This window comes from Trypanosoma grayi (assembly GCF_000691245.1).
Source record: "Trypanosoma grayi strain ANR4 Tgr_571_V1, whole genome shotgun sequence".
Lineage (NCBI taxonomy): Eukaryota > Euglenozoa > Kinetoplastea > Trypanosomatida > Trypanosomatidae > Trypanosoma > Trypanosoma grayi.
The window spans coordinates 1-11180 of NW_008826190.1; the positions used below are offsets into that span (position 1 = coordinate 1).

The 11180-nt window shown below is 57.1% G+C and overlaps 6 protein-coding genes across 6 annotated transcripts; 1 reads left to right on the forward strand and 5 right to left on the reverse strand.

Moving 5' to 3' along the window:
- Window positions 1–22: 22 nt before the first annotated feature.
- On the reverse strand, window positions 23–1561 carry DQ04_05711000 (hypothetical protein; the record flags this gene model as incomplete). Its single annotated transcript, XM_009314338.1, has 1 exon — window positions 23–1561. One exon carries the CDS (start codon window positions 1559–1561, stop codon window positions 23–25), a length of 1539 nt encoding a protein of 512 aa, XP_009312613.1.
- Window positions 1562–1981: 420 nt separating this feature from the next.
- On the reverse strand, window positions 1982–6277 carry DQ04_05711010 (putative AMP deaminase, putative,adenosine monophosphate deaminase-like protein; the record flags this gene model as incomplete). Its single annotated transcript, XM_009314339.1, has 1 exon — window positions 1982–6277. One exon carries the CDS (start codon window positions 6275–6277, stop codon window positions 1982–1984), a length of 4296 nt encoding a protein of 1431 aa, XP_009312614.1.
- Window positions 6278–6535: 258 nt separating this feature from the next.
- On the reverse strand, window positions 6536–6961 carry DQ04_05711020 (putative GPI transamidase component Tta1; the record flags this gene model as incomplete). The annotated part of the gene is made up of 1 exon (XM_009314340.1): window positions 6536–6961. The coding sequence occupies one exon, from the start codon at window positions 6959–6961 to the stop codon at window positions 6536–6538; it is 426 nt and encodes a 141-aa protein (XP_009312615.1).
- Window positions 6962–7013: 52 nt separating this feature from the next.
- On the reverse strand, window positions 7014–7721 carry DQ04_05711030 (GPI transamidase component Tta1; the record flags this gene model as incomplete). Its single annotated transcript, XM_009314341.1, has 1 exon — window positions 7014–7721. One exon carries the CDS (start codon window positions 7719–7721, stop codon window positions 7014–7016), a length of 708 nt encoding a protein of 235 aa, XP_009312616.1.
- Window positions 7722–8715: 994 nt separating this feature from the next.
- On the reverse strand, window positions 8716–10512 carry DQ04_05711040 (hypothetical protein; the record flags this gene model as incomplete). The annotated part of the gene is made up of 1 exon (XM_009314342.1): window positions 8716–10512. The coding sequence occupies one exon, from the start codon at window positions 10510–10512 to the stop codon at window positions 8716–8718; it is 1797 nt and encodes a 598-aa protein (XP_009312617.1).
- Window positions 10513–10870: 358 nt separating this feature from the next.
- DQ04_05711050 (hypothetical protein) lies at window positions 10871–11180 on the forward strand (the record flags this gene model as incomplete). The annotated part of the gene is made up of 1 exon (XM_009314343.1): window positions 10871–11180. A coding segment is annotated over one exon (310 nt), but the record flags the coding sequence as incomplete, so codon positions are not given.

An 11180-nucleotide genomic window follows, 5' to 3' on the forward strand; every position in this document is an offset into this window, starting at 1 on the left:
TATATATATATATATATATATATCACAGCACGAGGCCTGTGATAAAGCAACTCTCTAGGGGCTCGCCGACAGAACTCCCGTTCTCTGGAAGACCGGGGCCTTTTGTGTGCTGAGGTTGGTTAGGTGAATCACTTTGGCATCGCACTTCTTGCTGAACCACAGTTCCCCGAAGTGTTTCGACACGTTCCATGAGGGCGTCTGCGCGCAGCTCCGACTGCATTGTTTTCTGTGTCTGCCTCTGCACCTTCGTAGCCATTGCTGTGATGGATTTCCTAAGCTCTTTACACTGGGAGGAACGTTGCGGTGATGGTGAGATGCTGCGGCGACTCCCATTCAGGGCAGCTGCTCTCTCTCCTTGCTCTGCAGTAGCCACACGAATTGCCTCTTTTAAGGCGCTTCGTTCCTTCTGAAGAGCGCTTCGCTGCTCAAGGAGGCGCGCCATCGTTATTGGCCCATCTGCACCGATACCATCAGTAGTCAATCGGGAGAGATCCTGCGGGAGGCGGGCACGCACCATGCGCTCCTTAGCCTGTTTTGCCAACAGTTGCAACTCCTTGCTTTTCCTTTCCTCCTTGGTGACGGCTGACCGAAGCGCTCTAAAGGATCGCAGCTTTTCTCGCAGTGCGTAGTGTCGTGTCTTCAGAGACTCAATGGTATTACTCGTCTCATCAATCTGATCTTGCAAACACCGAAGTTCGCTTGCCATTAAGGCGCGTTTTTGCGTGATGTTTACTTCCATTGCACAGGCATTCTCCCACTCCAGGATGGATAGCTTCAAACTTGAATCCTCATCAGCAATTTCTCCACTGCTACACTCACGGCAAGAGGATCGGCTACTACTCTGCCCCTCCTCACTTCCAGTAGAGCGGGTGGTATCACCGCTGTCGCGAACACTGAGGTTCCCACGGCACCGCGTCGGACCGGCAGGGGTGCCATCCACCGCACCCGCCATCTCCGGTAGCACCAGTTTCTTCTTACTACACGGAAAGGACGCACGTGCGAGACTTTGAAAAAAATCGCTGCCTGCGCTGCGTGATGGAGGGGTGGGAGGTTTACATAGATGAAGCTCAGCTGCTGAGCCGCTTAAAGCGCTACACACCGGTGGGGTGACGATTGGAGGACGGCACACCGCTGTCTGTGCTCGCGTTAGTTTTGACACTTTTTGCAACGACTTCTCGGCACCAATACGCGGTGTATGTAGCACAGCGCGATTCCCAGTGGTTGAGCGTGTCCTCGCGGACGCTGTGCACCGCGATTGTGGCTTTGGTGGAGAAAAGTACGGTGAGTACTTCAGCAATGCGAGGCGACTCGACTCACACCGTCGCTGTGGGGAACAAGAGTGGAGACACACGCCACCTCCCGTCTCGTGGCGACTCCCACTTGAAGATGCAAGCGAGGGGCACCAGCCGTACAGTCGTGTCTGTCCCAGCGAGGCGGAATCCCCCGAGTCAAACCGCATCCCCTTACCCAGCGGTGTGCGGCCTCTGGGGATGGCGAGCAAGTCGAGCCGTTCCTCGTCGACGGACCACCCCGACAGGAGATCCTCCATGATGGCCCGCATTGCTGCCACAGCTCACCCGCAGAGGCAACTGAGAAGATGAAACTCCGGGTCTAATGCGGGAAGACAGAAGCACAGGGATAAGAAAAACAAAAAAAAAGAGAGAGGGAGAGAAAGCGCAGCAGAGTGCTTGGAAACCGGTCAGTCACCACAATTCCTCCTGAAATTTGCCACACGGCATGAGGGAATTTTCATCCGCAAACCATCTGCCCTTCGTGGGTTGTTTTTTTTTTGTTTTTGTTGGGGGGTTGTCTTGCTTCGGTTCTTCTTATATTCCATCGGAATCAAATGCACAAGCGCAATACTGAATGAGTGCGAAAAAGAGGGAGAAACATGGCCTTTATCTCCCCTTGGTTGTTTCGTCCCTCTTGCGCTTTGTTTTCCTTCGTCTTTACATGAATGCACAAGGAATGCGGTCCCACCCTAAGAATGCACGCCGTTCTCCTTTTCGGGGTCGCCAGTGCCGTTGCACGGCTCCGCATCCCCGCCGCGGTCCCCCGCAGACTTGACGAGGTTCCCCATCACGACGAGGCCCTCCGCCATCAGCCGTGAGCGAACACGGTTGAAGGCCTCCACAATGTAGCTGTTCTGGCTTCCAACGTGCGCAGTGAGAACCTTCATGCGCTGCACTTCACGTTCCAACGCATCGATTTCCGCCTTCACCCGCGCCGCGCGGGCACCCGGGGTGTGGCCCTCGTTCTCGCGCCCGTCCTCCTCCCCGCCTGCTTTCGGCATGGCCACTTTGGTCTGCATCACATCCTCGTAGATGGCTACCTCCTCCTCCAACAACCGCATCGCGCGTGGCATTTCCCGTCCTGCTGCAAGCTGATCTGAAAGGAAGTCAAGTTCACTGTGATACACCTCGTAACGGTACGCGACACGGATGTCGGAGACGCGACTCTTACGCGCATCATTCCCAAGTGTGGAGCGGAGGTTGTAGAGTTTCCCGAGGGCGTTCTCTTTCCACGCAGAAGGAAAGCCACTTTGAAGGACGCTGTTGCGTGCAATCTCAGAGAGGTCGTTGAACTCAAACTGCCACAGCTTTGCAGCGATCGAGTACTCCTCAATCAGCGGCTCACGAGTGAAGTGGAAGTAGAGCGGTTTGTTCGTCGCGAGACTGACATTGAGCCCACGACGGAAAAAAAGCGGAAACGGGTTCGACAAATACGCCGAGGCCCCTGCAGTGTTACTTAGCGGGGACATCGCCACACCCACCTGGGTGATGTAATACATGTACTCTAATACGGGATACTGACTCAACGTCACGCCATGATTGATGCCGTCAGCGAGGAGGAAGCCACCAATTAGGTGATCGACACCACCGAGCTCGCCGCACTGCGGGCGGAAGGTAAACGTGCCAAGGCCACGGGATGCACGGAACTCATTCAATGTTGCGATGTTCGCCCAATAGTAGTAAAGATAAAAGTTGTACGGCGGGTTGAGATCGCTGTCCCAGTCATGAGGGTATGTCCCGCGGAGTGGCATATCAATCTTCGACTCATCATCCACGCAGTCCATGCCAGACACATGTGTAAGGAAGTAGTGGAACTTCGTGTCCTTCGCAGGGTGCAGACTTATTTCCCACAGTGGTTGGAAAATGTTGTCCAAGTACTCGCCAAAGTTCCGTACAACTCCCTGTTGCCGAAGGCGGCGGTATTGTCGCGGCAGACTCACCATCCACCGATTCTGTGGGCTCGCCATGCCGTATCGATCGAACCAGTGTGCTAGCTTATACCACTCATTCTTGGAATTGCCTCTAATGACGAGACGATTCTCAGAAAAGCTGAAGGCATCCTCTTGGTACAATCCCAGTGTACGTTTGGTGAGTTCAGCGAAATAGCGTCCCTTCATGAAATTATCCACAGCTAGGAATGTATTTTGTATGTGCGGGTTCGCATTGATGAGATGGTTCAGTTCATCCACCGTAATACGTGAGGCATTGACCTTGTACCGCTCCAACAGTTGTCGCAACGTTACCGGTTGATTATCCTCTTCAAACACTACATCGTGGCCATGATGAAGAGCCTTTTCAACAAAAAATTCTAGCAGTGTGCGGGCATTCATACCAGCCGCCGTCTGCACGTTGGTGTCCACCTTGTGCGCGGTAAAGAAGTCACGGTTATTCCACTCCTTCTCCTCCTTCTCACCAGCCTCCTTGGATATGCTCAACGAGAGATGTAGTAGGAATTTACGCTCAAGGAGTTTGAGCTGCTGTACCACCAAATTCCGCAAGTTTCCGTGGCCCATGACCGCCTCTCGTACAGTCGTCACATCGCGAATGAATTCCCGTATGGGTGGAATGAAACTTGGCCACGGTGGTGATTTGCCTGTTCGAGAGATGAGGAACACGCCATAGTAGTTGTTGTACTCCCAGATGGACTCGTCAAAGTTGGAGTTGTTAAACACGTCCTCTACCTGCACATCCACATCCATTACACGAGAGGCTATGTACTTCTTGCGAAGAGAAATAACGTGGCGAAGGAGCTCCACCGCCTCCGTGGCGCGAGTCTGCTGCGTGCCGCCCACGATGTCAATACGCGGATAAGCAGTGCGCCAATCTGTGTAATTCATGCGACGCTTGTTACGGAAGCGATTCCCCCCTTCTGCCATTCTTTGACCCATGGTTGCGGCTGGTACCATGCACAAAGTGAGAGGCTGTTGCCCTTCCTTGGCCACTTGCGAAAGAATGAGGTTAAGCACTGTCTCTTCGTGCAGCAGACACTCGTGGTGAAACTCCAGACGGTAATCGCACACACCAGAACGCCGAATATCATTTCCCTGACTTCCAACTACCTGGAAGTTATCACCCAACCATTTCCGCTTCATTTCAATTGGAAAGTTGCTGTTCAGAACACTGTTGCGCGCAAGCTCGCAGACGTCCATTGGGGCGAGAGAGTGCAGCTTCATCAGTGTTGCGTACTCCTCCAAAAGCGGGTTGGAGGAGTGGTGGAAGTACATTGGATCCGAGGTTGTTATCGATACCAACAGCCCTTGAGCAAAGTAGCGCATAATAGGATGATCAAAGTACGGCATTGAAAGAGCATTGTCACGCAGCGGCGACAGCACCACCCCAATGCGGCAGTACATAAACAGATACTGCATGATCCAGCTCTTCTCCAGCGAGCTGGCGTGGTACACTACGTCTCCTAGCAGGAAACTTGAGACCAACTGGTCGTACGCCGGTGCCGCCTCAAAGACGGAGGGGCAGAAGTTGAGTGTATTGAGACCATAACGCACCCGGAGGGCGTTGAGCGTGGCGAGATTTGCCCAAACGTAATAGAAGAAGTAGTAATCGCTTACGCCGTCCTCGTACTTGATTTGGTCAGGATCCACCACGTCAGAAATCAAGTTTTGTGTGCGGGTGGCACGCTCAGTAAGAATGCTAATCGCACCCGTCTTGCGCAGCAGCGCTGCCACGTCAGCCCACGCTGGGTCTGCTGAGTGGAGTGTGGCCATCATCATCGGGTAGAAGATGTTCTGCAGCTGCTCGCCAATGGTGGCGCATGTCACAGGCTGCTCGTTCGGCCCCCGCAACGGGGCGGAGCGGGGAATGCTCAGCGTCCACATGTTTAGCGTGAAGGAGTTGAAACCTTGGCGCCGCACCCAGGCCGCGAGCCGCTGCAGCTCCTCCGCGTTCTGGCCGTAGAGCGGCAGCTGCAGTTCTGTCGCGACCACCTGCCGGTCCCTAAATTCGCGCTTCTCCAACTCTGGGCGGATAAGGGCGCCGAAGAGATCGCCCTCCTTAGGCGCATTCGTCGACAGCACTCCCTGGAGCAGGTCGGCACCAAACTTCCCGGCGGGGTTAACATTCACGTCGAGGACGTTATACTGCTGAAACTTGTTGCGGTAGTGCGGCGGGTGCAGGCCGAGACCCTGCACCGTCATCTCACGTGGGTCTGTCACGCCGTGGCTCTCGAGGAAGTCCAGCAGCTGCACCATCTTGCCATTCTTCTCCTGGAAGATGAGCGTGCGTGGCTGCTCAACTGCTGTTGTTGTGATGAACTCAAGAAGCGTCTGCGCGGTGATGCAGGTTTGGAGACGCAGCGCGTTATCGACGCGTGTGCACATCGCGTACACCCCACCCCCTCGCAGCTGCTTGTCAAAGTTCGTCTCCGTCTCAGCGTTCAGCAGAGAGTAGAGCTGCGACTTCTCTGCCAATGTGGTGAGTCGCGTTCTCGCGGTGGAGAGGCACGGGCCGGACTCAATGGCGCCGAACACCGCCTTGACGTCCCGCACGTACGTCTCCCAGGGCACAATCTTTGTCTTCATCCCCTTAAAGCGGCACACTCCACGCTCAAACGTAAGCCCGTGTCCCTCAACGGGTTGTGCGAACACTGCGAGCGTGTCGAGCTCCTCCGCGCCGTAGCGGCTCTCTACATCGCCCTTGTCGCAGTTTTTGTACGCCTGTCGCGCGCGAATGACGTTGGCGATGAGCTCCACACACTTGGCAAAGTCTCTATCGCCATCGTCGCCGTCAATGACGACGCGGTGATAGTTCTTGCATGTCGCGTTGGTGTCAGTGTTACTGTTGTTGTTGTTGTTGCCGCAGCTGCCGCCATTGGCAGCGGCGGTGAAAGCGGAAGGACCGTGACTGCGGGAGCTCATGCGGGCGCGGAAGAGTTGCTGAGCGATGATGTCGTTTCCGCCGACTTCTTCCACAGGCGGCGGGCACAAGCGGCCGCTTGCCGTTCGGGCGAAGTTCGTCACACCATCGCTCATGGCAGTGGCGATAGACGACGCGTGCTGCTCGAAGACAATCAAGTGAAACACAAAGAGAAAGAAGCAATACCAGCAACAACAACAACAACAACAAAAAGACAAACCGTTGAAGAGGAGGAGGAGGAGGAGGAGAAGGGCACATGGCCCCTTCGCTCCGTGCAAGGCGAGGTGAAACAGGGTCACACTTGTATTTGAAATGGCACAGGAGAATGAGGGAGAAGCAGTTGGGAATTTTTTTTGCTTAAAAAGCGACAGCAGCTACTGCGCCTTCCTCGCCCCATCCGCCAACTGTTGCGTGCGTCTACGCTGCTCCCGTCGCGCAGCGATGGAGAGTCGCACAGAAATAATACCCATGCCGAACACGGGTAGCAGAATGGACGTGTGCACCACGAGCGCGTGGTCCCACGGAATGTACAGCTGCGGCAACAGCAGCGGGTGGTACTGGAGGTCGTCGGCGGCGCGCGCGAGCTGCGAGAACTTCCCCGCGCGGATAAGCGACAGCAGACGCTGCACCGTCCCGCTCACGTCCTCTGGCGCCGGCATGTCTGGGTGGGTGCTGACGGACTGCTGAAGCTGCCGCAGTGCACGCAATGCATAGTGGCAGCCGCTCACATCCCGCGCCACAGCCCAGCGCCGCAGCGTCACGGCGTCGCGGAAGTTGTCAACACCCAACCAGCCTGCCATCAGCGTCGCAACAGCGGCCGGCACCTCGCGCTGCAGCCACTCCGCCGACGCGTTAGCGNCCAACCCCCAACCAGCCTGCCATCAGCGTCGCAACAGCGGCCGGCACCTCGCGCTGCAGCCACTCCGCCGACGCGTTAGCGTTAACGGTGCAGTACGCCTGTCGTGTCTCGAAGAGGAAGCACCGCAGCCCGGCTGCTTCGGCGCTGCTAGCAGACGACGTGTCGCGGAAGAAGCTGATGCCATGCATCCGCAGCTCCTCGCGCAGGTCCACTGCGTACACATGCTTGGCAACGCCCAGGCCAAGCTGCTGCTTTGCCGCAACAAGAGCGAACGCAGCGTGGTCACCGGAACTAATTCTCACGCGCCGCCACGAGGCGTTGGTGGTCACCCGCACTATGCGCTGAATGTAGCGCCTGTTGGTGGCATCAGCAACAACTGCGCGGCCAACGGCGGCCTCGATGCGGTCCAGCGCGTCGTGCACCGGCAGCGCCCACGCCTGCTGCTCCACCCACACCGCTACGCCGAACTGCGTCGGCACGGGGTGGCTCGGCGGTGCACTGGCGGCGGCGGCGGCGTCAAAGGTGTCGCCCAAAGCGTGGCACTTCGTCTCCATCGTGTGTATCAACTCCGGCAGCGCGAGGTCGGTGCGGTCCTCCGAGAGCGCCGTGTAGTGGACGCCGAGTGTTGCGAGAAGGATCGCCACGCACGCCAGCGTCCATGGGGCATCGACGCGCAGGCGCCAGTTCTCCTCACTTCTCATGTGCGCCTTGTCGTCCCCCTCCTCCTCTAACTGATGCTGTCCCCGCCTCAATTTGCTCTTGCTTTTGGGGCTGCTATTATGCCTTGAGCCAACCGCACACCCCCTTCCTCCTTTCTTCCTTTCGTTTGGCTCGTGATCTTTGTTCTTTACCCTTACTCCTTGGATACCGCTAAATGCGGGCACACGATAGAGGTGGAAGAGAAGCGGCAAGTCATTCGCACATTTTTGTGTGCGTGCCGCCACGTGCAGCGCTGTTGTTTGTGCCAACGTGTGGTTTCGCTCCCCTGTCGTGGTGGGAAGGTATTCGTGGTGGCTGTCGATAGCGAGAGGGAGAGAGATAGGGAGGAAGTGGTGCGCGTGCATATGCGCACAATACGTGAGAGTGGGGAGAAAAGAGATGAGACATCCTCGCTGCCGTCCCGAATCATAACAGCGCCAGTAGAGCGGGGGAGAGAGGAGGGGGGAGGGGCGAGCTGGAAACAATAACAGCGACACACGTACAGAGAAACTCATACAGGCACGCACATGCAATTTTCTTCCCATGGGAATACCATCATTGAAATAAATAGACAATCACAATTATTTTTTGTTTTTTTTTGTAAAAAAAAAAAAAAACGATACAGAGGGGCGAAATAACACTCGCTTCTTCCCTCTTCCTGCTGTTGTTGCTGCCGCTGCTGCTCCCCTCCCCCCCTTGGAGAGTGCGCACGTGTGTATGCTCTCCGGGAGGGGCAGAGTGGAAGGATCCCACACGCACACACCGACACACACGTCGCACCAGGGGCGACCAGCAGCTGCCCCACTGCAGCACTCAAAAAGAGAGAAAGGGGGAGGGGGGAAGCAGATAGAAGCGGCAGCGCAGCACACCGGCAGAGAGAGAAAAAAAAGGGAACCCTGCAAAGGAGTGATTTATTCCTTTGTCCTCCCTTCCATCTTCACATTCACTTGCACCTTCGCACTGTCCTTTCTGGTCTTGTGTGCGTTGTGTGGTCCCTCAGGGCTCGGCACGCGCCTCCTCCACCGCGTGCGACCACGCGGAGAGGACGCCTTGAATCTCCGACGACAGCGCGGCGATGCAATCGCCACTCGACGCCCCTGAGTCAAACGTTTTTGGCACTTTGTTGAGGCTGCTGCTGCGGCTGCTGGCGCCGCGATTGCGTTGCGGAAGCAGTGGGGTCTGGCCTTGTGGTTGCCGCAGCTGCGAGACGCCTTGTGTGCTGGCGTCAGCATCAGCGCCGTCGGCTGTATGTGTGCGTGCGTCCCTCGGCGGTGCGTTCAACGTCGGCACGAAGGTAATCTGCCCGTATCCCTTCTGTACAGCTATCGCGTTGCTGTGGCGCGAGATGGCGGGGCGGAACGTGCACTCTACTGCCTCTTCCATCCACGTCTGGCGCCGCAGCGCGGCCAGGCGTTCCAGCCGCTCCAGTTCCTTGCGCTGCAGGCGCGAGCAGAAGATGTCGGTGTTGAACCGTGCGTTTTTCTTCCTGTTGGGCGACTCCACCGCTTCATCTACCGCAGGCGGCTTCCTGCTGCGTTCCGGGACCTCCCCCTTGGCGCGGGAGATTGCGCGCTTCATGATGATTCTGCTGCTCTGTGGGTTCGTCACCGGCCGGAACGGAAACACCTCCTCGCTGCCTGCTGCTGCAGCGGCGCGGAGCTCGCGGCGACGGCGGTACTCCGCGCTCATCGCGTACAGCTCGTCAAAGACGGTACTGGTGCGGCTGCTAAGGGTGGAGATGTTGCTGCAGGAGCAGCTGCTGACGGTGCTGTTATTGTTGCCGCCGAGCCTACTCCAGTACTCCGACTCATTCGTCACCGGATGGTACAGCTCCCGTGCCTCCTTCTCCAGCTGCGTCAGGAGCAACACGCGCTGCGCCGCCTCCCGCACGGTCGCCTCTTCGTAGAGCCGGTCAAACACCGCGTCGTCGCGGACAATGCCGGAGTGCACTGACGGCGTGTCAGCGTGCGCCCTCGGCTGGTTGGGTGCCGCTGCAACGTCTTGCTCCTGCAGTCGCTGCATGTACGCGCGAAACCGCGCCCGCCAGCCCTTGATCGGCCCCTTGTAGTTGCGCTCCTTCTCTAGGTGGGCGATAATGCGGAGGCTGTGCTTCCGCGGCATATCATCGAAGAGCGGCAGGATCTCATCGCTAAGCAGCTTCTCCTTCTTCTTCTCAAAGTGCATTGCGCTTGTCTTGCGGCGCTCCTCTTGGGTCGCAAGGAAATCCCCCCACGTCGCGTAGCGACCCAGCTCCTTTGCCGCGTCCGACAAGGCAGGCCGAAAGGTGCACTCCTCCGCCTCCTTTGCTGCTGCTTCTGCATCGGCGTTGTCCGTCACGCCGGGTGTCTCCACCTTTGCACGCCCGGCTCTCTTCTTTGCCTCGTCGTAGAGGCGGTCGAAGACGGCGAGTTCCGCGGCCTCGTCGTCACCCTCCTCGCCCTGCATAACGAGTGCGTAGTTGGACGTCTCCATCACTGTCACCTCGGGGTTGAAGCGCGGCTTGAGATCCGTGCTACGCTCACGTCCGCTCTTTCCTTTCATCGCCGAGGGCGGTGGCTCCTCAGCCCCCGTATCTCCCTCCCCTTCCTCACTGTATGCATTTTTATCAGTCGCGTCCTCTCTCTCCTTTCTCACTTCGTCTACTGCATCAGCTGCAGCTGGGGGTTCTTCCCCTCTCAGTTCCCCTTCCAGATGTTCCTGTTGTTGCGGGCCGTCCAGTGTTGCGTTATCGCCGACTTCAGATGTGAGGAATGCCGGCGGGCCCTGCGCCGTTGGCGAAGTCGATCCAAGCATAATCTATTCGTACTCCGGCGGTTGTTGTTGTTGTTGTTGTTGTTGTTTTCCTGTTCTACGGCACTTGTGTGTGCTCGTGGTGGAAGGCGCAACTCCCTGCACCACTGCAGAACGATACAAATATATATATAACTCACTGGCTAGGGAGGCGGATGGGCAGAAGAGACCGCCCGCCAGACAAACCACTCAGAGAAGGCAGAGAAAAAAAAAAGGCGAAAAGAATTCACCACCATTATATGTTTCTCAAGCAGCGTACAAGGAGAGAAGAAAGCACATTCACAGCCAGATGTGGGCCTCATTGAATGAGTTTCCTTTTTTCTTTCACTGTTTTTTGTGTGTGTGTGTGTGCACTTCCATTATGTTGACACATCCTGTTCCACTTTCGAACCTCTGTTTTTTTTTTTTAATCGTCTCACTTCGCATAGGGCATGGAGCGCAGCGGCCTCTTCACTGTGTGGCGCAGCTTCAGCGGTGCTCGCCCAGGCGCCTCTGCGTCAGATCCCGCGCTTCTGGCCGTAGTGGTGGACGGCGGCGCGCCATTCCCGGCTGCTTCTGCTGCGGGGTGCCAGAAAGCGACGATGTTGTCCTCGCCGCCGGTGATGAGGCGGTCTTCGCCGAGGCCGACGGCGATGCGGCAGACCTCCGCGTGCACCGGCGGCAGCGGTGTG